The sequence below is a fragment of the Nothobranchius furzeri genome, chromosome 2 (genome assembly GCF_043380555.1).
Source record: "Nothobranchius furzeri strain GRZ-AD chromosome 2, NfurGRZ-RIMD1, whole genome shotgun sequence".
NCBI classification, from domain to species: domain Eukaryota; kingdom Metazoa; phylum Chordata; class Actinopteri; order Cyprinodontiformes; family Nothobranchiidae; genus Nothobranchius; species Nothobranchius furzeri.
In genome coordinates this window covers 57,276,402-57,300,860 of record NC_091742.1, presented here as the reverse complement: position 1 = coordinate 57,300,860, position 24,459 = coordinate 57,276,402, and the positions used below count along the sequence as shown (strand labels likewise).

The following is a 24,459-nucleotide window of genomic DNA, read 5'->3' as shown; positions in this document are numbered from 1 at the left end:
GCAAAAACTGCATCCCTTCCAGAAAATGTCAAACTGTTGTGGCAGCTCTTTGCTGGCACTGCGCCGTGATATTATTTTGAAGACTCTTGGCAGCATCTGACACTTGTCTCGCGGTTGACCGGAAGAACTCTGATTTGCATTTGCATTTGCTCATTCAAATAAACAACATTTGATGTGGTTCATAAAGATCAGATGGTTCCAAAGAAGTTTGAGAATCAAGCGAATAAATGTTGGATCATAAATGCGGCAAAAGAACATCAAGGCCATGAAGGGGAGACAAGAAGATCTTTGAAGCTAAGCTAAGTTGACGGAGGGAGGAGTTGTTGCACAGGACACTCCAATGCCAGCAAAAGCTCTAATTAGTAAGTTAATGACTCTTGCATTAATACTTTATTTGTGATTCATGGAGCTGACTGGAGGCTTGACACATGCATTTCATTATGCTTGACTTATAGCAATGAGATGCTTCTGCCTCGGCCCATTTTTTAAAACAGTTTTGAAATAAATGTTACAGACTAAAGCCTGGACTCTACCTAAGGTGAATATAATTTATTTAAGATCAGTTTATCCATGGATATCTATTATTATTGTAACGTGAGGAAATATGGGTTTTCTATCACAAAGGTGGTGCTGGACGCAGCTAGGTCAAAGCTGGGTCATTGAGAACTTTCACCCACAGATTAAGTCCTGAACGCCAGCGAGTCTGGGAAGAAACCATAACATCAGCCACCTGCAGTCTACCAGAAGATGTGTTTACATGAGTTGTACCCAGACCAAGTCAAAACATAAAGTTTAAACTTCTTTTTCTTGATTTTAATGTTAAAATAACCATTATCATTTTGCTCAATATAAATGTGTTTAATCAAATGAATGGTTCTTATGCTTTGGGGTAATTATAATGGCTTAATGAATCCATAATTAGATAGTGTTGAGAATGTTTGGTACTGACCTTCACACTCAAGCACACAAACATTCACACACACCCACACACACCTTCCCACAGTAAACTCCAGACACATTTGATGACGCACAGGTTTTGCTTTGAGAAGAGAAAGGTTTTTGGTAAGTTTTCAGTCTTATGATTCAGTTCGTGTTGGGCAACGAGAGAGGAAGGACTTGTGAACAACCGCTAACGGGGAACGGAGCCCATGGGCTCAATCCCCCCCCCTTCTCTCACGCTGTTTCTGCCACACCAGGCAGAATAGCTGAATCGCAACTTCTAACGCAGACTCATTACCGAGTCTTTTGATTTCTGAGTGAATTAACTTAAGAAAGCGCGTCGACAAAACGCTTTACCATCAACGTGTACTGAGGGCAACTCTGGACCGGGTCCGTTCGACACCTCGTCTCCTGTCAGCCGCCGGTGTCATCTGGATGAACCAACATCCTCCACGGCCCGGATCCGAAAGAGGGTCCACAAGAATGCGGTGAGACAGAACACGGTGTTTAGCGTTTTGATGCATCTTTTCCAACTAAAAACCTAAGTTTATTCAAACCATCACTTTTCACTCAGACACCTGTTTCTTCCTGAAGCAAAATCAGATGCACACACGAATCCATCTCACCTCAGATCACTCCCACAACATTCTCAATCTTCATAAATTCACCAGAAGGTCTATTTGAGCCAGAACAGCATATCAACTGTTAAAAAGATTGTCCCACAAAGTTACCAATGTTGATTGTATTTCCTGTTTGTCAAATTCAAAATCATTAGTTTAATTTGAAGAATTAAAACTTTTAATTGTGAAACTGGTTTCCTCATTGAACTGAAACACAGACACTCAGATAATATTGTCAGTTTATCGATGAAAACAACCTTTGAGTCTTCTGAACAATATAAAATTTGGTTATTGATTTATTAAAATTAATATTCCGAATTAATACGTAGCATGGTTCCTCTTTCATAAAAGAGCATAAAACCACAACGCTACATTAATGGCGAGCGTATCCAGTCTTCTATATCTGCGATATGTCTGATTCCTAACATCTAAAAGCTACAAACAACGCTTTTCTCTGTGTTTCACTTTGATGTCTTATTTTGAAAAACCGGAAATTGTTCCGCTGAAGTCACTCTTCCGGGAGACGTCCGGGTGATAACTTGACGGAGAAGATCTCCGATCTCAAATTGTCCGCAGATTACAGACCTAACTTTGATTTATCCCATCTTCGCCTTCGGAGCGAACGTGTGAGTTGTGCTTTTGACTAAATTCTGTCCATTTTGACGCGCCGCCGCGTCTCTACTCTAACCTCAGGTCGGAAAGCTGCGTTTCCGCTCTGACCATTGCTGGGTGAGCTACCGTGAGCAGCTTATCCTCAGTTCCTAACATTATCACAAAATTCTCCGAACCTCCGAACCGAGACTAAATTCTCGGACACCTTTCGTCTCAGTGTGTTGACACTGTGGGCGAGCTATTGTGGAAAATATTTCCATTGCATGGGCGACTGATAGACGCCGAATCTAAACGGAATGCTCGGTGACACCTACCGTAGCTTGATTGCTAGGTAAACGTCGTAAAGCGAAGCATGGCCGTCACGCGTTACTGCATTCAGATTGCGTATGCTTTTTAGAGTCCGTATTAAAAGTGGAGCGAGATGCCTACTTGTTAATCGGGAAGATTTAAGTCTGGCCGCTACAGACAAAGAACGCTAGGCCTGGCCGGAGAGCTAAGCTAGCAAGCCACAGTTAGACAAATAGGGCACGCGTCCCGTTAAATAGTCATACCATTTCTGACACAGTCAGTCTGTGTCCTCACAAAACCCGCATTGGCGGTGATTCTTGTAATTCACTACGGTGTGTAGAATCTACATTTTGCTACGTTTGTCCGTCTGATACCAACACGGCAGCGTGGGGTTTATTATTATTTTTTTTTTATTTTGGACCGGTGAACGGGTCGGCTTTCACAGCCTCCGTTGCTCGGATCCATGCCTTTTTCTTCCATCTTGTGAAGTTGTGTGTATTCATTTCTCTATCAACAATTCCTTGTTTTACCCTGTGTCATAAAGTTAAGTAAGCTACGGACAGTCCTTGTTTGTGTGAGACAAATTGAGGAATTTGCCCGGAGTTGTACGTCGGCTCAAAAGGTAAAAACGCGAGTTGCTCTGAACTTAATGGGAGATGGACGAGACACGACAAAATCTTTCTTGTACTGTTACACCTGATGTAAGGTTCTCTGACGTTCTGCTTCCAGAACATGCCAAGACGCAGGAGACTGTTCACCGGCCGAGCATCGCTGGTCCCTCCGCCCGCCCGAACGGGCCCATTTTAGGCGGGTGCCGCCGGTCGGGAACAGTGAGGACTGGTGGCTGCGGTTCGGTGCCAGCTGCACTGGGTCAGAGGTGGTTCTGGTCTGCAATTCCTGACGTGAATTCAAGCAACATGCTGTTTACAGTCATAACGCTTTTTCTTTACTTTTATTTCTTCCAGGGGGTCATAAACCCACCATCAATATCAAGGTTTGAAATAAACAACACTTTCTCTGCTACTTTTAAGCTGAATAAATCTCTTGAGCCTATGGTTAACCTCTCTGACAAACAGGTTGTGCTTAACCCTTTGGTTCCTAATGCTTCTCCTCTGTCATCCATGTTAAAGGCTGAACATCTCTCCAGCATGGGTGTGAAATCTTCAGGCTGTGATCCACCGCTTCAGTCAGAGGTCTGTTTTACTCGTCAGTCCGCCTCATGCACAAACCAGCTTCTTTATCGGGGCGTGATGGGAACGTCAGCCGCCGTGAAACACTTGTGGTCTCCGGACGGAGCTACCATGCCATTTAAGGGGTTTGTGCCCGGACATCTTGACCTTTATGTGAATGACCTTGTCACTTTTCAGTTTGTGACCTCTGCTAATACGGTGGCCAATTCCTTTCTCCTTTCACAGGGGTGTGACTTAGTCTCGGGCCTCTGTGCTCTCTTTCCTGTGATTTCTCTTACAGGTGACCACGACGACGCAGAAAACCCTGCAGGTTCCAGTAGTCAAGTGGTCAGTGGCGATATTGAAGGAAGCTCGGTGGTTGCTGCGATCATCTCTCTCACGGGCCCGGGGGTGCCACCCGGCCCGGGAGGTATAGGTGCGTGCAGTGGTGCTCTGCTCGGGGCCCCTCCTGACAAAAGGGGGGTGCCGAGTGGCACTGACTTTTCCGTGGCGGACTTCAGGCTGTTCGGGGGAAACCCTCCTCCGAGCGGGCGGGTCATTGCAGGAATCGACACTGACCTTCCACCAATTCAGCTGACGACATTGACCTCCGACCCGGAGTTAGGTGCTGCACCTTCTACGGGGCGGAATTCTAGTCAGTCTGTAACTACTCTGGTTAAACCGGGTTTTTCTGATTCTGTGTGGGAACCTCCATAATTCTTGGGAATAAAGTATTCTTGGCTTCAGTTTTCAGGACAGACCATGTTCCTAAAGCTAGCATCATGTCTGTATCTGATTCTAAACATGGCTAGGTTTGCTTTGACACCCGTGACACAACCATCCTTGGATCACTCCTTTTCAGAACCTCCAAGTCCAACACCTCCAGGTCTTTGGACATCTGAACACCTACTCTTTCAGCACGATTCAGGTGACAATGTGCATCTTCTTGGTAATAGGGCTTTTAAGAGCTTAAGAACTGTTCTTTGTTGTGCTTCTCCTGTCTCACAGACACGGCATAAGTTTGAGAAAAACAAGGGGGGTGGGGAGCCTCCTCCTGCTTTGCGAGCATCAGTTTCGCATTTCCAGTTCACTACTATTTCTGATCACAACAAAGTTGCCTCCGTTAAGCTGCAACCCAACTTTGAGCAGGTAAAATCAGGTTCTGATCTAACAGTTATACCATCAGCTTCGCTCCAGTTCCGGACGGAACCCTCAGGTAAATTCAAACAAGTTTCCCTGTGGGTTCGTAACACAAGATACAAACAGTTTGATAACCAAATCGCTTATGAGCCTGCTCCGACAGATACGTCCAAACTCGTGTCTCTGTGGGTCCGCAATACCAGATTCAAAACGCTTACTGCACAACTCTATTCTGACCGACTCTATTCTGACCGGATTCTTTTCCACTGACTGGTGGACCGTTACAAATTCTCTCGTTTGTGGGATGAATTTTTAACAAATGTGATATCCTTTGGTTTTTTTTTTTCAGGTTACCTGCCTCCAGCCAGGGTCCTGTTACTAACTCACATCTTTAGGGATTACTAACCTACTGATTTACATTTTTAGAACTGATTTACATCTCTATCTTTTTATTAGTGCTTTGTGTAGCATGATTATATTTGATTACAAATTTAATTTTATTTTGTTACTATTTCCCTTAAAGGGCCACAAGCCAATTTGCCCTTCATTTTCATGATTATTTCTTTTATATATGCCTTTAATTAGTGCAGCCTGCTGAGTTTCACATATCAGTTAGGATTTGCTTTCTTTTATTTGTGTTTTCTCTGCATCACGTTTTTACATGACATGTAGAGCAGGGTGCCGAACATTTCTTCTTTAGATAATTCACAGAAGGCATCCACATTTTCCCAGAGGCACCCATAGATAGGTTTTGATTGATTTCTTTGTTTTGCATCAAATGCTATCTATCGTGTGGGCTGTCTCACTTTGTCTCCTTCTCCGAGCTCGTATGGACTACATCCCATCAGAGGGGTCGTCTTCACCATCCTTCAACTGGTTTCCTGTCGCATGGGGCTTCGGTCGTGGTTCGAGCGGTGTCGAGGTCGTCACTGGACTTCGCCTGGACTACGCCTGAGGAACACATCACCTGCCCAGCTCCGTGTGGCATACGAGCTGCTTATCCTTTGAATACCTTTGCATTATTGCTGATGAAAATTAACTGCTATTGAAATAGCTCTGCTTTCAAGATTTCCTAAGTGGATTACTTTACAATGATTGCAACAGTTTTGGCCTTAATGATCTGATCAGGATAGACTCCCTTCTACACGTGACCTGTGGTGACGCTTCATCGTTCCTGCCTTCATCTGGGATGTCTACCTTCACGAGTACATCATGTTATTGTGGTTGTGACGTCAGGTGGCCTCTGCTTGACCACCATGTCGTCACAAAAAGGGGGGACTGTAACGTGAGGAAATATGGGTTTTCTATCACAAAGGTGGTGCTGGACGCAGCTAGGTCACAGCTGGGTCATTGAGAACTTTCACCCACAGATTAAGTCCTGAACGCCAGCGAGTCTGGGAGGAAACCATAACATCAGCCACCTGCAGTCTACCAGAAGATGTGTTTACATGAGTTGTACCCAGACCAAGTCAAAACATAAAGTTTAAACTTCTTTTTCTTGATTTTAATGTTAAAATAACCATTATAATTTTGCTCATTATAAATGTGTTTAATCAAATGAATGGTTCTTATGCTTTGGGGTAATTATAATGGCTTAATGAATCCATAATTAGATAGTGTTGAGAATGTTTGGTACTGACCTTCACACTCAAGCACACAAACATTCACACACACCCACACACACCTTCCCACAGTAAACTCCAGACACATTTGATGATGCACAGGTTTTGCTTTGAGAAGAGAAAGGTTTTTGGTAAGTTTTCAGTCTTATGATTCAGTTCGTGTTGGGCAACGAGAGAGGAAGGACTTGTGAACAACCGCTAACGGGGAACGGAGCCCATGGGCTCAATTCCCCCCCCTTCTCTCACGCTGTTTCTGCCACGCCAGGCAGAATAGCTGAATCGCGACTTCTAACGCAGACTCATTACCGAGTCTTTTGATTTCTGAGTGAATTAACTTAAGAAAGCGCGTCGACAAAACGCTTTACCATCAACGTGTACCGAGGGCAACTCTGGACCGGGTCCGTTCGACACCTCGTCTCCTGTCAGCCGCCGGTGTCATCTGGATGAACCAACATCCTCCACGGCCCGGATCCGAAAGAGGGTCCACAAGGATGCGGTGAGACAGAACACGGTGTTTAGCGTTTTGATGCATCTTTTCCAACTAAAAACCTAAGTTTATTCAAACCATCACTTTTCACTCAGACACCTGTTTCTTCCTGAAGCAAAATCAGATGCACACACGAATCCATCTCACCTCAGATCACTCCCACAACATTCTCAATCTTCATAAATTCACCAGAAGGTCTATTTGAGCCAGAACAGCATATCAACTGTTAAAAAGATTGTCCCACAAAGTTACCAATGTTGATTGTATTTCCTGTTTGTCAAATTCAAAATCATTAGTTTAATTTGAAGAATTAAAACTTTTAATTGTGAAACTGGTTTCCTCATTGAACTGAAACACAGACACTCAGATATTATCGTCAGTTTATCGATGAAAACAACCTTTGAGTCTTCTGAACAATATAAAATTTGGTTATTGATTTATTAAAATTAATATTCCGAATTAATACGTAGCATGGTTCCTCTTTCATAAAAGAGCATAAAACCACAACGCTACATTATTATGCTAAAAAAATAATGTGTCAGTTGAAGGCAGAATAAACTCCCTCTAGTGGCTGGTTGCAGTATGAGATTAAAGTTTCACCAATAAAAATAACTTACAGAAACAGAAAACTACCACTCAAAGTGTTGCTACCTGGCTTTTGTTTATTTAAATGTTAACTTGCCTTATTTATTCGGCTATAATTGGTTATTTTATACCAACAAAAAACAAAAGCACGATTGTGTGCAGGTTAGTAGGTGAGAATGTTACGCTCAATTTTCAACTACAAAAACAGACTATTATTGATTTACAGAATGAGTCAAATGGTTAATCTGGAAAACAAAGATCTAGATTACACGTGCCAAACTCTGGCCCTCGGGTCAAATCTGGTCTATGTTTGGCCCACAGATCATATGCATTTGAAATGGGCTGCTGGTTCATATCCCATAAAGAGTACAATTCCCATAGTCCCATAGTGTTTTGCGGCATTAGCGCATCAGTGAAAACTCCCCCTCCTTTTCCGTTTACAGTCATTAGCGTTATCTACGTGTGTACTACTTCTCAATGTGGGACAAACTGAAAATACTTCTCTTACTCAGCGCCAAGTTGGCTCAGCGATTAGCCAAATTTGAAGCTCAGAAATCGAGACTCCCAACTACTCAGTAATGTGTTCACAGCTGATGTGAAAAGCGCACCAACCAACCTTCAGACAGAGCTGATTGAACTCCAGTTTTCTTTGACATTTTACTTGCTCGTGTGTAATTAGATAATTGCAGATGCAATATCACTCCAACAATAAGTTCATTTCCAACTGAAAAGCTTCAACAAATACATATCTGTAGATGTGCACTTTAGCTGTCACTTTTTCTATAAAAATGAAGTTTGGCTCATTCCAGTTTTTTATTTGGGCCAAGTTCGAATTAGAGTTTGACACCCCTGATCTAGATGGAGTTCAATTTCCATCATTCTACCAATGTATTTTGGATACAACTATCTGGTGTACTTCTACATCTAATATCCAACAACTTTAATTGTCTGTCCTTATCAAACTACCTAATATAGAGGCATTTCAATGCAGAATGGAGTGGTGGTGGTGTGTTGAAAGAGACAGAATATTAATCGATGGTATCACATTGTATTGAGAGGGCCTTTTTTGCACTGAAATACTGTAGTCAATTGACTTTGATGTGCCTCTGAATAAGGGCTATTCAAGTTCCGGCCTCAAGGGCCGGTATCCAGCATGTTTTAGTGGTTTCTTTGGTCCAACACGCTAGATTAAGTGGCTGAGTCGCCTGTGCAGCAGCTCATCAGGCTCTGCAGAAGCCTGTTAATCACCTGCTGGTTGAAATCAGATGTGTTGAAGCAGGGTTAAAACTAAAACATGCTCGAAACCGTCCCTCCTGGCCCGGAATTGAATAGCCCTGCTCTAAATGTTGGACATAGTTTAGCGAGAACTGATGCTTGGCTCAACTATTTCCAGTAAGTCAACAAAAAAATAAATTTTAGCGTTTGGTCCTCTCTTCTTTTGTGTTTTATTGGTGAGTGTTTGTATCCAAGCATGCCCAACTATGATACTGAGCATAAATCTTGCAAACCAGAAGATCTTGGTCAAATGTAATACGAGCTTTCAGAGTAGAGGCAGTTCACATTTGAAGTGCTTGTACAGCATTTAAAATGTCTGAGATAGTGACCTACCACAGAACGGAACAAAAAGGGGAGTAAGTATCTTAATAAAATCTAAAGAAATAAAAATGTTTAAGAAGAAATCAGAACGCCTGGAGGAGGAAATGTAAAAGATAAATGTCTGTGCAGGGACACGAGCTCAATGCAAAGAAAATATGAAAGAGAAAGTTCAAATAAGCAAACGTGGAAAGGACCTAGTCACCTTAAAAAAAGGAAGTGCAAAGGATCATATCTTTACATTTAGCTTATACTTTGATTATTCTGTAGTTGTATTTTGTATCTGAAGAAAGGCGTGGCTTTCTGAAGGATGCTGGTAAATATGCAGAAACGTGTCAAATTCTGACTTGCCAAACTTGCCCAAAACTCATAACATTGTGGTTTATTAAAACTAGAATGACTTTCCGAGTAATTCAGTTTCCAGCTGACCCCGATTCGGCCATATCGGGAAAGAAGCATCTTTTGAACCAAACTCCTTTGAACTTGAGTCAGAACCTTTCTGCGACGCTGCAAGTGATTACAGACACAACAGCTCTTTTCAGAGCGACTTCAACTCTGACATCCACCTTGGCCTGCATTTGTATACCGCCTTCTTAGGGTTCTTCAACCCCCCAAGGTGCTTTACAGCACAATCAGTCATTCACACACTGGTAGTGATGAGCTACAATGTAGCCACAGCTACCCTGGGGCGCACTGATGAAGGCAAGGCCTGCCGAACACAGGCACCACCGGTCCCTCCGACCACCACCAGCAGGCAAGGTGGCTTAAGTGTCTTGCCCAAGGACACAACAGCAGCATCCTCTTGCAAGAGCTGGAATTGAACCTAAAACCTTCTGATTACTGTTCTACCCGCTCTACCTCCTGATATTTTTAAGGATTGTTTGTTTTAGTTTTCTTTGAGTCAACACAAATAACATTTCCTGTATATTCCAAATGTCCCCAATTATTATGAATGAAAATGAAATTATTTAACAGTACAAGTATAAACCAGAAGGCCACATGTTCTTCCAAAGCTAACTACTGTCGAAGGTGTCATGTTGCAATAAACGCTACAGCCAAAAAGCAGTGTTTGGTACTTTATTCACCTACATACAGGGGTGGACTGGCCTATCTGGCATTCTGGTACTGTCCCGGTGGGCCGCTTAACCAAGTGGGCTGCTTGTCCAGCTTGGGCTGACACTACTCCACAGTTGGTGATCTGCACAACATTAGCTGCACGGTAACCAGAAGCTAACAGAGTTTTTCCAGGCATTTTTAGCCAGAAAAATGCAGTAGAGCGATGAAGTAGGAGTTGTTTTACCGCGTTAGCATCTAGCTAATGTCCCGCTGATGCCCGCCCGTGGAGAATGAGCTGATCTGGAATGCCAGGGCTCCCGGTCGCAGCGGTCTGGCCCTGCTTGTAATTTAACAGTCCCAGTCCATATTGGATCTCACATTCGCCCTAGAGACGAGTCCGCGGGCGGCAACACCCCCCACCCCACCGCTCTCCCAATGGGGAGGGCCAACTGATGGCCGGCGATTTGTAAAAATGCCAGGGCCGATTTATCCTGACGCATTTGTATGCATTTCGTTTACTTCTGAAATTCCTACAACAACATGGACACCTCCTTTAATGGTGTCATGTTGAAGTTTTCAATGAAGATGCTCAGATGTCACTAAAATCTGACTCTGCCCTGACCGTTATTCACATCTATGTTCTTTTTTACTGCTCCAGGTATACACAACGTGTTGAGGAAAGTATAGCAACAACATGTTGTGTGCTCTGCCCCTTGGATATATTTACCTGCTGGTAGAAGTCAAGTATATCACAGGCCCTGCACCCACATGCTGCGGCATGGGAAGCCTCCTCACCGCATGACTCATGTACTTGTGATACTTATACACTATGTGGTGTGAGCTCGTAAACAAATAGTATGTGCTGCTGTCAAAGCTAGAGTCTGCCAGCTCTGCTACCTATCACACGCACACACACACATACACACACACGCGCACACACACACACACACACACACACACACACACACACACACACACACACACACACACACACACACACACACACACACACACTTGCATCAATGCAATACAGCTCTGGATTAAAATGCCCCTCTTAATAATTAGCACACTCTTTTGACATTGCCCATCTAAGCCCACATTACAAATCTATGCTGTCATGCTTCCACTAGTGTCAGCATTAATAACTCAACATGATGTCATCTCCTTCTCTTATGTCCAGCAGGAAGTGTTTGGCATCACTGGAGCCTGTTGGTATGACAATTAATCTGGTCCAGAGTTGTAATAGAGGGTGTGCCAGGACAGAGTTAGTAGGGACCCTGTTAGATGAGGGAAAAGTGATAATTATCTTCATAATGCATGGGAGAAAGGGTAGAGACAGTCAAGGGCACGGTCGGGGATGACGGCGGTAAATCTGTTGCTGCACGCCGTGCGAGGTAAAGGTGAGTGTCAGAACACACCCTGTGTTTGGCTTGTCTGTTTGGAGGAAGGGTGACTGATTTGATGAGCTGTGTGTTTTTGGTCTGCGCCTGCTGAACTCGCCTTAGACATTTTTGTCCCTTCCGTTATTTGTGTTTATACAGAGCGTGCCTTGACAATGTTATCTTCTGTGCTAGATAAACTAAATGTATTTTTCTGGTAAACACCATTTCAGCTTTTCTTATTAAAGATGTACATCAGTTGACTCAGGGCTGTTAGATAAGTATCGGTTGTTTATTGTCCATTAAGACTTTGTGAGTCAGAATTGCGATAAGAAATGGCTGATGAGACCAAATGTTGACATTTAGCCTCAAGCTCAGTCATTTTTAATGCAAGCTTTTGCAACATTTAACATGTGATATTTTAAACATGCTTGTCTCTGCATCCAACATGCCAGTGGTTTCCAAAGTTGAGGCTGGGACCCCACTGGAGGTCATGAATGATTTGGGATTTTGAGACGATCTCTACAAATCAGATCAGCCCAATAGACTATTTTCACCATAATTATTTTTAAAGCCAAAAAAATTCCTACATGGTTACGAATAGAACAATATAAGTATATATATATTTTTTTCATTTAAAACATTGATATAGTCCAACTACCAATGCTTAGAGTTTGGAGATCTGTCATTGTAATTCTCCCACCTTCTCGTAAACATGATATGCACTAAGGCCTCAGACATTTATTTAAACATAAAAATATGAGTATTTTACTATAGTTGCACATTAACAACTATCGTTATGACGTGGCTTGTGAGAACTCAATATAAAAAAGATATAAAAGAGAGAAAATGTTCAGGTGGCGCACTAAATTGATCCTAGTGGTAACTCTGGGAAAGTTTAGCCTGCAGTGATGAAAAGAATTATCCTTTATTCAATTTTATAAACAAAATCATAAAAACATTTACGGTTTATTTAAACATTCATATGACATCTTCCCTGAGAGTGACCAGCAAATATTCCTGACCGGGTGCCCCTGGGGACACGGTCATGGGCCTTCTCCAAATCCACAAAACACATATGGATTGGTTGGGCAAACTCCCATGCCCCCTCCCTCACCCTTGCAAGGGTATAGAGCTGGTCCACAATTCCATGGCCAGGATGAAAACCACATTGCTCCTCCTCAATCTGAGATTCAACTATCGATCGGACCCTCCTCTCCAGTACCTTGGAGTAGACCTTTCCAGGGAGGCTGAGGAGTGTGATCCCCTATAGTTGGAACACACCCTCAGGTCACCCTTCATAAAGATGGGGACCACCACCCCGGTCTGCCACTCCAGGGGAACTGCCCCCGATGACCACGCAATGTTGCAGAGACGTGTCAACCATGACAGCCCTACAACATCCATAGCCTTGAGATACCCAGGACGAATCTCACCCGCCCCTGAGGCTCCGCCGCTGTGTAGTTGTTTGACTACCTCAGCAACTTCTGCCCCCGAGATTGGACAGTCCATCCCCAGGTCTCCCAGCTCTTGTTCCTTCCCGGAATGCGCATAGGTGGGATTGAGGAGCTCCTCAAAGTATTCCTTCCACCGTCCGACTATAGCCCCAGTTGACGTCAGCAGATCCCCATCCCCACTGTAAACAGTGTGAGCGAGTTGCTGCCTTCCTCTCCTGAGGCACCGGACAGTTTGCCAGAACGTCTTTGGAGCTGATCGATAGTCTTTCTCCATGGCCTCACCAAACTCCTCCCACGCCCGAGATTTTGCCTCGGCAACTGCCACTGCTGCACCCCGCTTGGCTATCCGGTACCTGCCTGCTGCCTCCAGAGACCCACAGACTAGCCACGCCCTGTAGGCCTCCTTCTTCAGCCGGACGGCTCCCCAAACCTCTGGTGTCTACCAGCGGGTACCGGGGTTGCCACCACGACTGGCACCAGCCACCTTGCAACCACAGCTAGCAACAGCCGCCTCAACAATCGCAGTGTGGAACAAGGCCCACTCAGAGTCAATGTCCCCCACTGCTCTCGGGACGCGGTCAAAGCTCTGCCGGAGTTGGGAGTTGAAGACCGTCTTGACAGGTTCTTCTACCAGGCATTCCCAGCAGACCCTCACTATGTGTTTGGGTCTGCCAGGTCTACGCGGCATCTTCCCCTGCCATCTGATCCAACTCACCACCAGGTGGTGATCAGTTGACAGCTCCGCTCCTCTCTTCACTCAGGTGTCCAAAACATACGGCCACAGGTCAGATGATACGACTATAAAGTCAATCATCTACCTGCGACCTAGGCTGCCCTGGTACCAAGTGTACCGACAGGCATCCTTATGTTCGAACATGGTGTTCGTTATGGCCAAACTGCGGCCATTATAAAAAATAATGAACAAGAGTCTGCGTCTAGACCCGCAGAAAGAGAGAAGAAAAAAACAACAACAAAAAGGGACAACAATACAACAAGAGCAAGCTATCACTGCATCAACCTGATGAAGAAATATATAAGCAACACTGTTTAACTGAACAATCACACAATAATAAATCACAGTGATTAAGTGTGCACCATAGGCCTAAGGCATGTGATGAACGTTCTCAAGTCTATACTTGTGAGAGCACCATGTGAGCACCTGTGTGTGTACTCGCACTTGTTTATGTAAGGTTCCTCTATAGGAGCGTCCAATAGAGAATGTGAGGGGTCACAGATCTGCCCCTAAAGATGTGCAGGAGACGTAGGGAGTTCCAAGTCCCAGAGATCCAGGGGCTGCCCCAGAGCACAGGAACCCCAGAGAGACTGCGACCAGAAAAGCTCCCGCCCCCTCGAGAGGCGCAGAGGATCACCCCGGGGGGCCACAACCAGCAGCCGGCAGAGTCCCGGGAGATATCGGCGGCAAACCCACAGGCCCGCCCGCAGCCTCCCACCCCCTAGCCGGCCGAGCCCGGGACCCAGCGACCCGGGACCCAGGGGAGACCACCCCTGCTGGGGACCCAGCAGAGCCCAGGGACCCAGACCCCACCAGGCAGTCACTGGGATTGGTCAGACAGATGCCAAAAATCTTAAACTCCCTGACTCGGGAGCCACGACGCAGGCAGACCAAGGCACCGCACTCCACACCAGGTGTGGCAGGGTGCGGGGAGATGAAGATCTATATCATCAAAAGAAGTCCCAGGAGAAGGGAGGAGTCAAAGGCCCCACCTGACATATACAGTCATACACAAACACAGTCACACACTCCCTCCCTTATGTTCACACATATAAATACAAACAAAGACTTACAAAAATGCATGCCAGACACCCACTCATGCTCCCCATACACACCCTATTCCCTCTGGTACTGCTGCACATGGGGTACAACCATTACCGGTTACCACAGTTTGACCCTTTCTGCTGGGGTGCTGATGAGCAGGCTCCCCTGCCCAACGCTGAGCACAGCAACCCACCACCCCAGACCCCAACCGGACGGCCGGATCTCCCTTCTAGCCTCCAGCCCCAGGAAGCCAAGCAAAAACAGAGGTGTGCTAAGAACCTTAGTATCCCTGCGCCTGCTTCAATATGGTCTTAGCGAGTGTTGATGAGGTATATTTCATGGCTGTGGTGAGCGGGCATCATCTGACCTATGCCAGCTGATGCCACCACACCACCCCACTTGCACCCACAGCCCTCAGTGTCTAAGTGCGGTTTAAAATTGGAAGTGGCCACCGGCACTTGGGATGAGGCTGAGAAATCCCCCTGCCAAATGCCATTGAATGTGCTCACTCCCAAGGCCCTAAGTGTGTGTTTGCGTGGAATGTTGTTGGTGGAAGTTTTTATGGTGCAAATAAAATTGGGGCGCAGGTTGCCACAGGAATGCAGAAATGGGGTCCATACCACACTCCCTGACTTGTCCACCCCCCAAGGTCCTATGTGCATGTTTGTGTGATGATGTGAGGGAGCAGGAAGAGAGAAATGTATGGTGATGGGGAGGAATGGCTGGTTGGGCTTAGCCCTCCAGGGAGCCAGCTCCCCCACTGGCCCCAATAGGCTCCTCTGTTGTCAAAAGGCCACCCAGAGCATGGAGACCCCAGTCCATCCTGCCAGGGCCCAAAGCAGCAGCATTACAGAGCCTCACGGAGTCCGAGGGCACCAACCCAGCCCCACCCCAGCAGAATATATACTGTACGCCCACCCCTGCATTTGCACAACTTCTGGATTATAAAAGGGACATAGGACATCCAGGTAAGGTTGGGTATTCCCCTTCCTGGACATCCCCCTCCCCTATGATGGGACAGCAGAAGAGCCAAGGTGTACCCAAGGCCCCTGAACCCGAGTCAGGGACAGCTGCATGTTCCTGCCTTCTCCCCGGCAGCATACATGTCAGGACCCGACCCCCAAGGCCCCGCCCAGATCCCCCAACGGGGCTGGCCACCCCCACACCTCAAGCCACCAGGCCCCACCCAGACCCGCCCAGGGGCAATGCAGCTGACGGACAGTGACCCATGACCACCGCCAAGACCTCCAAGGGGCCCCACTAACAACCGCCAGAAGTCCACCCCCCAAGGCAACCCAAGCACCTCCAGAGGGGGGCAATGGCCCCCAGTCCTAGACACCCCCAGTGAACCCACCTCCAGGGAACATCCAGATACTCCAAACTCAGATCCTCCACCCCCTCACCCATATCATCCCGCAGGACAATATCAATGGTCCCCCGTCATCGCTATGTGATGGAACCGATCAAAGGATCCCTGAGAGATTGATCTGAAGTGGAAGGAGACGCTATATCAAGTGTAATATGATCTAACAAAAGATTTCTATGCTGGTTGATGCAAAGATTATCTCTATTTTTCCAATTCAAGAGGATAGTTTTCTTAGTGATGCATATGGCAGTCAGAAACACGTGAGCCAAAGATGTTTCAATCGGGACATCGTCCAGGTTTCCCAATAAACAAAGAGAGGAGGTGGTTGGGATATGACATTTCAGACACTTTGACAGGTCTTCACACACTCTACCCAAAATTCCTGGACAGGTGGACAGGACAACAGTACATGAATGTAATTGTCAGGAATGTTGTTTGTGCAGTGTGTACAGGTGTCAGACGACACAAACCCCATCCTGAACATCCGATGACCTGTATAGTGTACTCTGTATAGAATTTTGTACTGAATTAACTGTAAATTGGAGTGTCTGATCATTTTAAAAGTTTTTAAACAAGTTTGGGACCAGAAGTTCTGGTCAAAGCTGACTGGTAGATCCACCTCCCAGTTTTTCAACAGGGATTACTATTCTATCGTCTATTTTGGACAGTGTCTTATATACTTTAGACAGTAGTTTGGGGGGGGGGGGGGGGGGGGGGGGGGTTGAGATTATAGAATACCCTTGGTGGTGTTTGTAATTCTATTTTATTGAGCTTAAATTTTTGTTTGACTACAGATTTAATTTGGTGATATTCTAAAAAGCAACTCATCTAATCTGAATTGGGAGACTATTCTGTTAAATGGTGGAAGTTCAATCCTTCATATATGTGTTCCATGTATAGGATTCCTTTATTTTTCCAGTCTGGAAGGTTCATCATTTTGTTACTTTGCAAAATATCAGGATTAATCCAGATAGGTGTGCGTCTGCATGGTATTAATGAAGACGCTGTCATTTTAAGATACTCCCACCATGCTGTCAGAGAGGTGCTGATACTAATACTTTTAAAGCCTTCATGTTTTCTTATGCTTGAGCTAATAAATGGTAAGTCTGAACGCTCTATCATATTGCAAAGTGTCTGTTCTATATCTAACCAGGAGTCATCTAGTGGGTTATCTTGCAACCATCTTGGTATATAATGCAGCCTGTTGGCTAAGAAATAATAATAAAAGTTGGGTAGATCCAGTCCTCCTTTGTCTTTGGTCTTCTGAAGCGTTTTTAAGCTAATTCGTGGAGGTTTATCCTGCCAAAGGAATTTGGTAATTGAGGACTCCAGAGATCTAAACCAGTCAGCTGGTGGTTTGTTTGGGATCACTGAAAATAAGTAATTTATTCTGGGTAAGACCATCATTTTAATAGTAGCAACTCTCCCCATGAGTGATATTGGAAAGGATTTCCATCTTGCAAGATCATCTTCCAATTTCTTTAAAAGTGGGATGTAGTTTAGTTTGGTTAGATCTGCCAGCTTGGGAGAGACATTAATTCCCAGGTATGTGATATTCACTGACTCCAACTGTGTATTAAGTAAATTGCCAAAAGAGAAATTAATTGGTAGAACTGTGGATTTTAACCAGTTTATAGAGTAATCTGAAGCTTTTGAAAAAGAGTTTATCAGTTCTATTGAATGAGAGAGAGAGGATTGAGAATTCCGGAGAACGAGTAAAACATCATCTGCATAAAGACTGATCTTACCGGTATGTTCTATTTTCTCACACTTTATCCCTTTAATACATGTTGTTTTCCTAATTGCTGCTGCTGGTGGTGCAATAAAGATAGCAAATAGTGAGGGGGAGAGTGGGCATCCCTGCCTGGTCCCCCTCCGAAGACAGAAGCTAGCTGATATTTGGTCGTTCGTCCTGACACATGCTGTTGGTGAACTGTATAATGTTTGTAGCCAGTTTATGAAGAAGTTCCCAAAACCAAATTTATGTAAAGTTGCAAATAAGAACTTCCAGTTGACTCTATCAAAAGCCTTTTCCGCATCTAGAGATAATATACCAGTTTCTATGTTTCTACTGTAAGAAAAATCTATCAAATTAAGTAATCTACGTGAGTTTGTGGATGACTGTCTACCCTTAATGAAACCAGTTTGGTCAGGGTGTATTATGAAGGGGGTTACCTTCTCTAATCTTTTTGCCAGGGCTTTACAAATTATTTTGAGATCAACATTAATAAGAGAAATTGGGGAATAGCTGGTAGGAAATGCAGGGTCTTTGCCTGGTTTTAACAAGAGACTAATATTGGATGAATTCATATTTGGCTGTAATCTGCCGCTCTCTTCGATTTACCTTTTTTATCTCTATTTACTTTTTGGCATTTTTGGTAACCCTTAACAATAAAGGTTCCTTTACTAACATTACTTAGTGCATTATTAAGCATTAATAAACAAAGGGCTTTTCACCTTTGCTCAGTCCTCAAACTCAACTTACAGTAAGCTCATAGACTCAACTTACAGTAAGCTCATAGACCTCGACTCGCTCTAACACACACACACACACAAGCATGCACGCACGCGCACACACACACACACACACACACACACACACACACCTGTCATCCAATTAGTCATCTAATAAGTCATCCAACAGATGGAAAGGAGAAAAATAGAGAAGAAAACGTACTAGTCTGAGCTCAGCTTGTCTTGTTGATTGTACCCTGTCAGGCTGATTCTTTAGTCTGTAATTTGTGTTAAAAAACATTGTTGCACGCCTTTCACCTTTTGCTGATGGCCAATTAAAAGGCATTACAAAAAAGTGCATTAAAACTGCATGTTAATAAAAAAACACCACAGATGTCAACCATTGACAAGAAGGAAGTATGTGTCTATTTTAAGGCAAAAACAGAAAGCGGTTAATTTTTTGTTCTCTTACTCTACAGCCGTTTTGGATTTCTCTTTACAATCTACATGAATCATCCTGGGGTGCATTCCACTGCCATCCTTAGTGACAAATCTTATCATTGCACAAAGTAGCTATCATTTCCAGTAAGATCCCATGTCACAGAATACCTCAAGGACATGTTGCACTCCTATAATTCTGCTGGAAAGTGCTATCAGAGGGCTTTTCCAACAGCTTGCCATTCCTTCTTACTCTCTCAGTTGTGACTTGTAATTACAACAGGCAAAATGTTGTAGCTTGAAACATGGACCACTTTAGGCAGTTCTGAACCAGTCATCAGTTACACAAGGTGTTCTTTAAGATGGAATATATTGGCAAAAGCTAGAACCATTTGCAGTTAAGATTTCCAAGCTGCAGTTCTTCGTCTATGATCAGATTCCCATTGGTCAATTGGGTACTTGACTGCAATTTCATTGGTTGACATAAATATGAATCTCATCATTATGATGCAAAGCCTCGTTTTTTACCCTAATCTAATTTTCCTTCATGTTAGAAAAGTAATGTGACACCCTATTCGTGTGGATCAAAAGGCTGATTTTTATGCCTAAATGTGCTTATTTTTATAGATTTAAAAAAATGGTGTGTGTACATGAGCAAAAGAGGGAGAGAGATGAGTTGCTCTGCGTCTTGGCTCTGCTAGTCAGGAATTGATCGGCTGCATGCATTAGCAGATTGCCTATTGATGAGGGGGAAGATTTATAATCCGCTGATTGATGGTAGCAATCTGAGAGAATAAATAAATGAATATGTGCCGGCCCTGGTTGGTGATGGCAGTAAAGCCCTGATTTGCAAGCTCGTTTGCAGTCGCAAATGTCTCATTTAGCATGCCCTCATCACCAGGCACCACTGACTTATAAAGTATACAGTGAAGCCAGGTGTCAGGCACAGTGAAAGGACAACAAGCCTCTTGGTGCTCTTCAGTCAAAGTCACACATCAATAGGAGACCTTTAAAAAAGCTGGAAGAAATCCCTACAGCTTTTCACGTGGTGGTTTATTACTGGATCTTAAGTGAACAGAACTTTTGAAGAGGTCCTCCACTGAGAAACCATTTTTAAGTTATTTTTGAAAATGATCTATCACTGAGTTTAAGTTTCAAATAGTCTCCTACACCTATCTCCCACATTAGCTTCTGATGAAACTCTAGGATTTGAAAATCCTGACAGATCTACGTCACACAGTCACCTAGCATTCGTGGACTCACCCATGTTGGGTAACAACGGGGAAGGCTGTTGTTGGTTTAGCGTTCAGCAATCAGTAGAAAATGTGTGGGCTTGTAGAAGCTAACCGTTAGCATCAGCAACTCCACCACTCAGCAGAACTTCTTCAGGCTTGAGTTATTTATGGAGATAAAACATCAACGTTGCAGGAATGAATGCCTTGTATGTTGTACTCTGGGGAAATAAAACACTGGTGCACCTGTTTCAGGTATAGAAGTGAGCCCAATGTCAGTTGAGCTTCAGAGGATTTGGAGTCTTATTTCCTGATATTTGGACATCTGTCCTCCGATTGGCTAACAGCAACACAACTCTACCACTTTGATTGCTCTGCAACGTTGATGTTATCCAGGGTCTGTTCGCGGGAGCAGCAGCCTAAGCGGGGAGGCCCAGACTTCCCTCTCCCCATCCACTTGGACCAGCTCCTCTGGGGGAATCCTAAGGCGTTCCATGGCCAACCGTGAGACGTAGTCTCTCCAGCGTGTCCTGGGTTATACTTTAGGCCTTCTCCTGGTTGGACGTGCCCGGAAAACCTCACCAGGGAAGTGGTCCAGTGTCCAGGAGGCATCCTTACCAGATGCCTGAGCCACAACGGACTCCTCTCGATATTTTAAGAATATTTTCTACCAATATCTGGGTTGGGGTGAATCCAAAGTAAGGCCCTCTAAAAGATTATGTTCTTGACTTAAATTTTTTATGTTGACATTTTATCATTTTTCTTTAACTGACAAAAAATATTGTTAAACTATTTTATTGTGAAATAGTAAATGAAATGTTTGGGCACTGCATTTATTATTTTCCTTATTCTTTGTGAAAAAATATTACAAATAAGTACATTTAGACCATAAAAATATTAATCAAAGGCTAAGAACCAATCAGATGTCATCATTAATCCACTGTGTGTTTGTTATTAAAATGGCAAACTTACCGTGAACTAAGAATAAATGAAAAGTTGTTTAAATAACCTTGATTACCAATGCATACTCCTGAAGGAAACAAATAGTTTTCTTCCAAACCGTTGCATAAAAGTTGTTTAATAGGTTAACTCTATGCATGCTAGTATTGCAACCAATCTTTTGTATGCAACAACTTTTAAATATCCATTTAATGAATATACAATTATGTTTCAAGGTGTCATATTTTATACCCTGAATAAAACTATAAATGTGCAAATTCTCTACATAATAAGTCTTTACAATTTTCCTTAACATTCCACCTGTTTTGATAAATTATGTCATATGTCACATTTAAATAGCAGAGTTACTGTGTTCTTAGAAGTTTTTTCTTCTTCGTCAAGGACTTCTCTATTGTTTGCTGAATTTCTCATTTAAAAGCCGTTTTAACGTCGGTGACAGTGCGGATGTTTGTGTAGCCATTATAAAACCTGGCTGTGTTATTATGATGGAATCAGCAGGGGTTAAGGAACAACAAGAGACCTCAAATTGAGTGTGGAAAATGAAATAAAAGCCTTTCAATCACAAATGAAAAACCATTAATTCATAAAACATCATTTCAATGTAGAGGATTGATTGAAAATTTCATAAAAAGGCCTTACAAATACACTCAACAGATGAGCGTTACCTTTTAATGATATTTAATGTTAAGTGAAAATACATAATTTATTCAGATTTTCAGTGAAAGTACAGCTTAAACCTGCTGTGTTTCAACAGCACTCGCTGTAAGGTAATTTGGTGTAACCTTGTACTCGCTGAAGCACGACAACAGCAGTTACAAGGACACTCCAGCGATTTCCTAGGACTTAACCTTAACAGTTAAATTATTTACTGTTGGGGCAGATTGTCTGACCTCCACTGGCTCCTCTTTCCTCCCCCTGCTGGCTCCTTCAACCTCTGACACAATCTCAACCCCTCCATCAGCCATGCTGAGGGAATCTAATCACATATATTTAAGATCCCAGAACCTGATACAAACTTCCTGCTGCAACCAGAGTAAAAGTGATATGATTTTATCCGCTGACAGCGTGACACGACTCCAAACCAGGACCCAAGTACATTATTTATCTGCTTAGAAGGACCCTCTCGCCCTTGATGATTTTCACCCATCTCCATTTTACTTTTTCGGTTTAGATGGGAAGGCAGTTATTAGGGGTAAACGAGGGTTAAGTAGGCTGTCCTTTACTCTGAATGGAAACTTTTTTCGTGCTCCACTAGCATTAGTAAGAGAACATGTTAACTTGACATTGAACACAATTTCTCCTGCACGTTTAAACATTAAAGAACATGAATCTTTATTTCCTCAGTTAACAATTTCCTGAAGTCATAACTGCACACTTGACCTTGCACTTCCTATTTTTTGCGCAAGTGTTTCCTCTTCTGAGATCAATAGTACATTCTAATACTCAAAGATCATCATTAATGTATGAAAAACCAAGCTCAAACTAGCACACACAGAACAAACCGAGCTCACACCCAAGCCCCACAATGCGGCTCAAAAATTGAAGCAAACCCGGAAGTACCAAAAATTGCAGTTCCATCCTCATCCGCTGGGGGCTGGTGTCAGAAGCGAGCAAATCCTCATTGACTCCCATGTTAAAAATACCAATTTCACAGCAGAAATAAACATGTTTACAGCCTGGTACCAAAACATGTTTTTGGTTTAAATTATCTAGTTTACACTCATGACAACTCTGAGGGGGGTGAATTTTTTTCTCACTCTTCTGTTTAAGTGTATTAAAAGCCTAAAATTCTGTAGAATTAATGAGCATCAGACCCACGTGACCACAGAGCTAGCTCCGGGGAAAGGCCTCAGCAGAGCCTCGGTTTCGCCTGGAAACTGTTCTGGCATTTTGAGTCTCTGTGTTTGTGTATTCTTTTTTGGATATTATTTGTGCAATTGTTGGACAAAATGACTTGCTGTGGCATTAATTGCACTAATAGAGCGTCCAAGTAGTCTCCATTTCATTTTTTTTCGGTAAGTAAAATTATACTTATGTATTTTAGGTCACTGCCGAGCTGAGTTTAGATTTTAACATGTACTGTTTAACCATGAAATTTAAATTTAATAGGGTAAAATCCAGTGCATTTAACATAATGCTGCACTTTAGAAAATGGGTTGAAATATAACATGTTGGTGGAGCTGGGTTCCGACTATCGGCTTGTGGAGCTCTCGGGAGACCGATGTTTTCCACCCGTTCTCCCCTCCCCGGTGTCCCGCAGCTCGGCGCGTCTTAGTCTGATCGTGGCTTCTGTCTGCTGATCGGGCTGCTGGCTTGTGAAGCTCTGGATGAAAACCGATGTTTTCCACCCGTTCTCCCCTCCCCGCAGCTCGGCGCATCTCTGTCTGATCGCGGCTTCTTTCTGCTGTGTATGCTGCTGGCTTGTGGAGCTCTGGGATGGAAACCTTTCCACCCGGTTCTCCCCAGCGGCAGCTCTGTGCATCTCAGATCGCAGCGGCGCTTGTTTGCTGTGTGGCTGCCGGCTTGTGGAGCTCTCGGGAGACCTCTGTGTTCCACCCGGTTTTACCCAGCGGTCAGCCCGGCGTATCTCTGACTCAGAAGCTCTGGTGTTGTGCAAAGTTAACTCCGGTTGTAGCTAGGTTGCTACCTCTGTTAGCTTAGCCCCCACCTCCGCGTTAGCTTTGGGTTAGCTTCAGGTTAGCTTGTAGCTAGTTCGACCGGGTGTTGTCAGTTGATCCCAGCCTTACAGCCCCACCCTCAGCTCCACCACTCTTCCCTTTTGTGGAATTGTCTGGGCTTGACGGAACCTGTGACACGGTCAAAATGGCGGTGGTGGCCACCTCCCATTTCTCCTCAAAACCATGTTATTGGAGTCTATGGAAATTAATTGTCCAGTATATATGTCGATGACTAGCACTCACAGAGTAAACCGAGCTCACAGTAGCACACACATCAAACCGAGCTCCCACTAGCACACAGAGATCAAACCGAGAAGAAGAAGAAGAAGAAAATATCATTTCTATAGCGCCTCTCAAGATAAAAATCATGAGGCGCTGCAGAAAAACAAAAAATGTAAAAATATAAAAAAGCATTTAGAAAATGTTTAAAAATATATTTAAAATGAGTAAAAATAGACAATTGTGATTAAAAAATGTTAAGAAAGAGAGAGAGTGAATAGGAAAGAGGGAAACCAGTGGACCTTGAGGAAGGTGGAATAGGTGGGGAGAGCAGAATAAAGAGAGAGTTGTGATGAAGGTCATATAAAAGCCAGCTTGAACAAGTGAG

General features: G+C 43.8%; 1 protein-coding gene across 2 annotated transcripts; it reads left to right on the top strand.

Annotated features, from left to right (window-relative positions):
- The first annotated feature begins 860 nt into the window (after positions 1-860).
- On the top strand, positions 861-4,995 carry LOC129165198 (uncharacterized). 2 transcript variants are annotated; one of them, XM_070546706.1, is made up of 3 exons: positions 1,933-3,329; positions 3,425-3,453; positions 3,590-4,995. In XM_070546706.1, exons 1-3 carry the CDS (start codon positions 3,116-3,118, stop codon positions 4,343-4,345), a joined length of 999 nt encoding a protein of 332 aa, XP_070402807.1. In that variant the 5' UTR covers positions 1,933-3,115; the 3' UTR covers positions 4,346-4,995. The 2 variants fall into 2 exon arrangements, with proteins under 2 accessions (XP_054603732.2, XP_070402807.1); XM_054747757.2 differs by adding an exon at positions 861-1,427 and having other exon boundaries at positions 3,189-4,995.
- Positions 4,996-24,459: the final 19,464 nt, after the last annotated feature.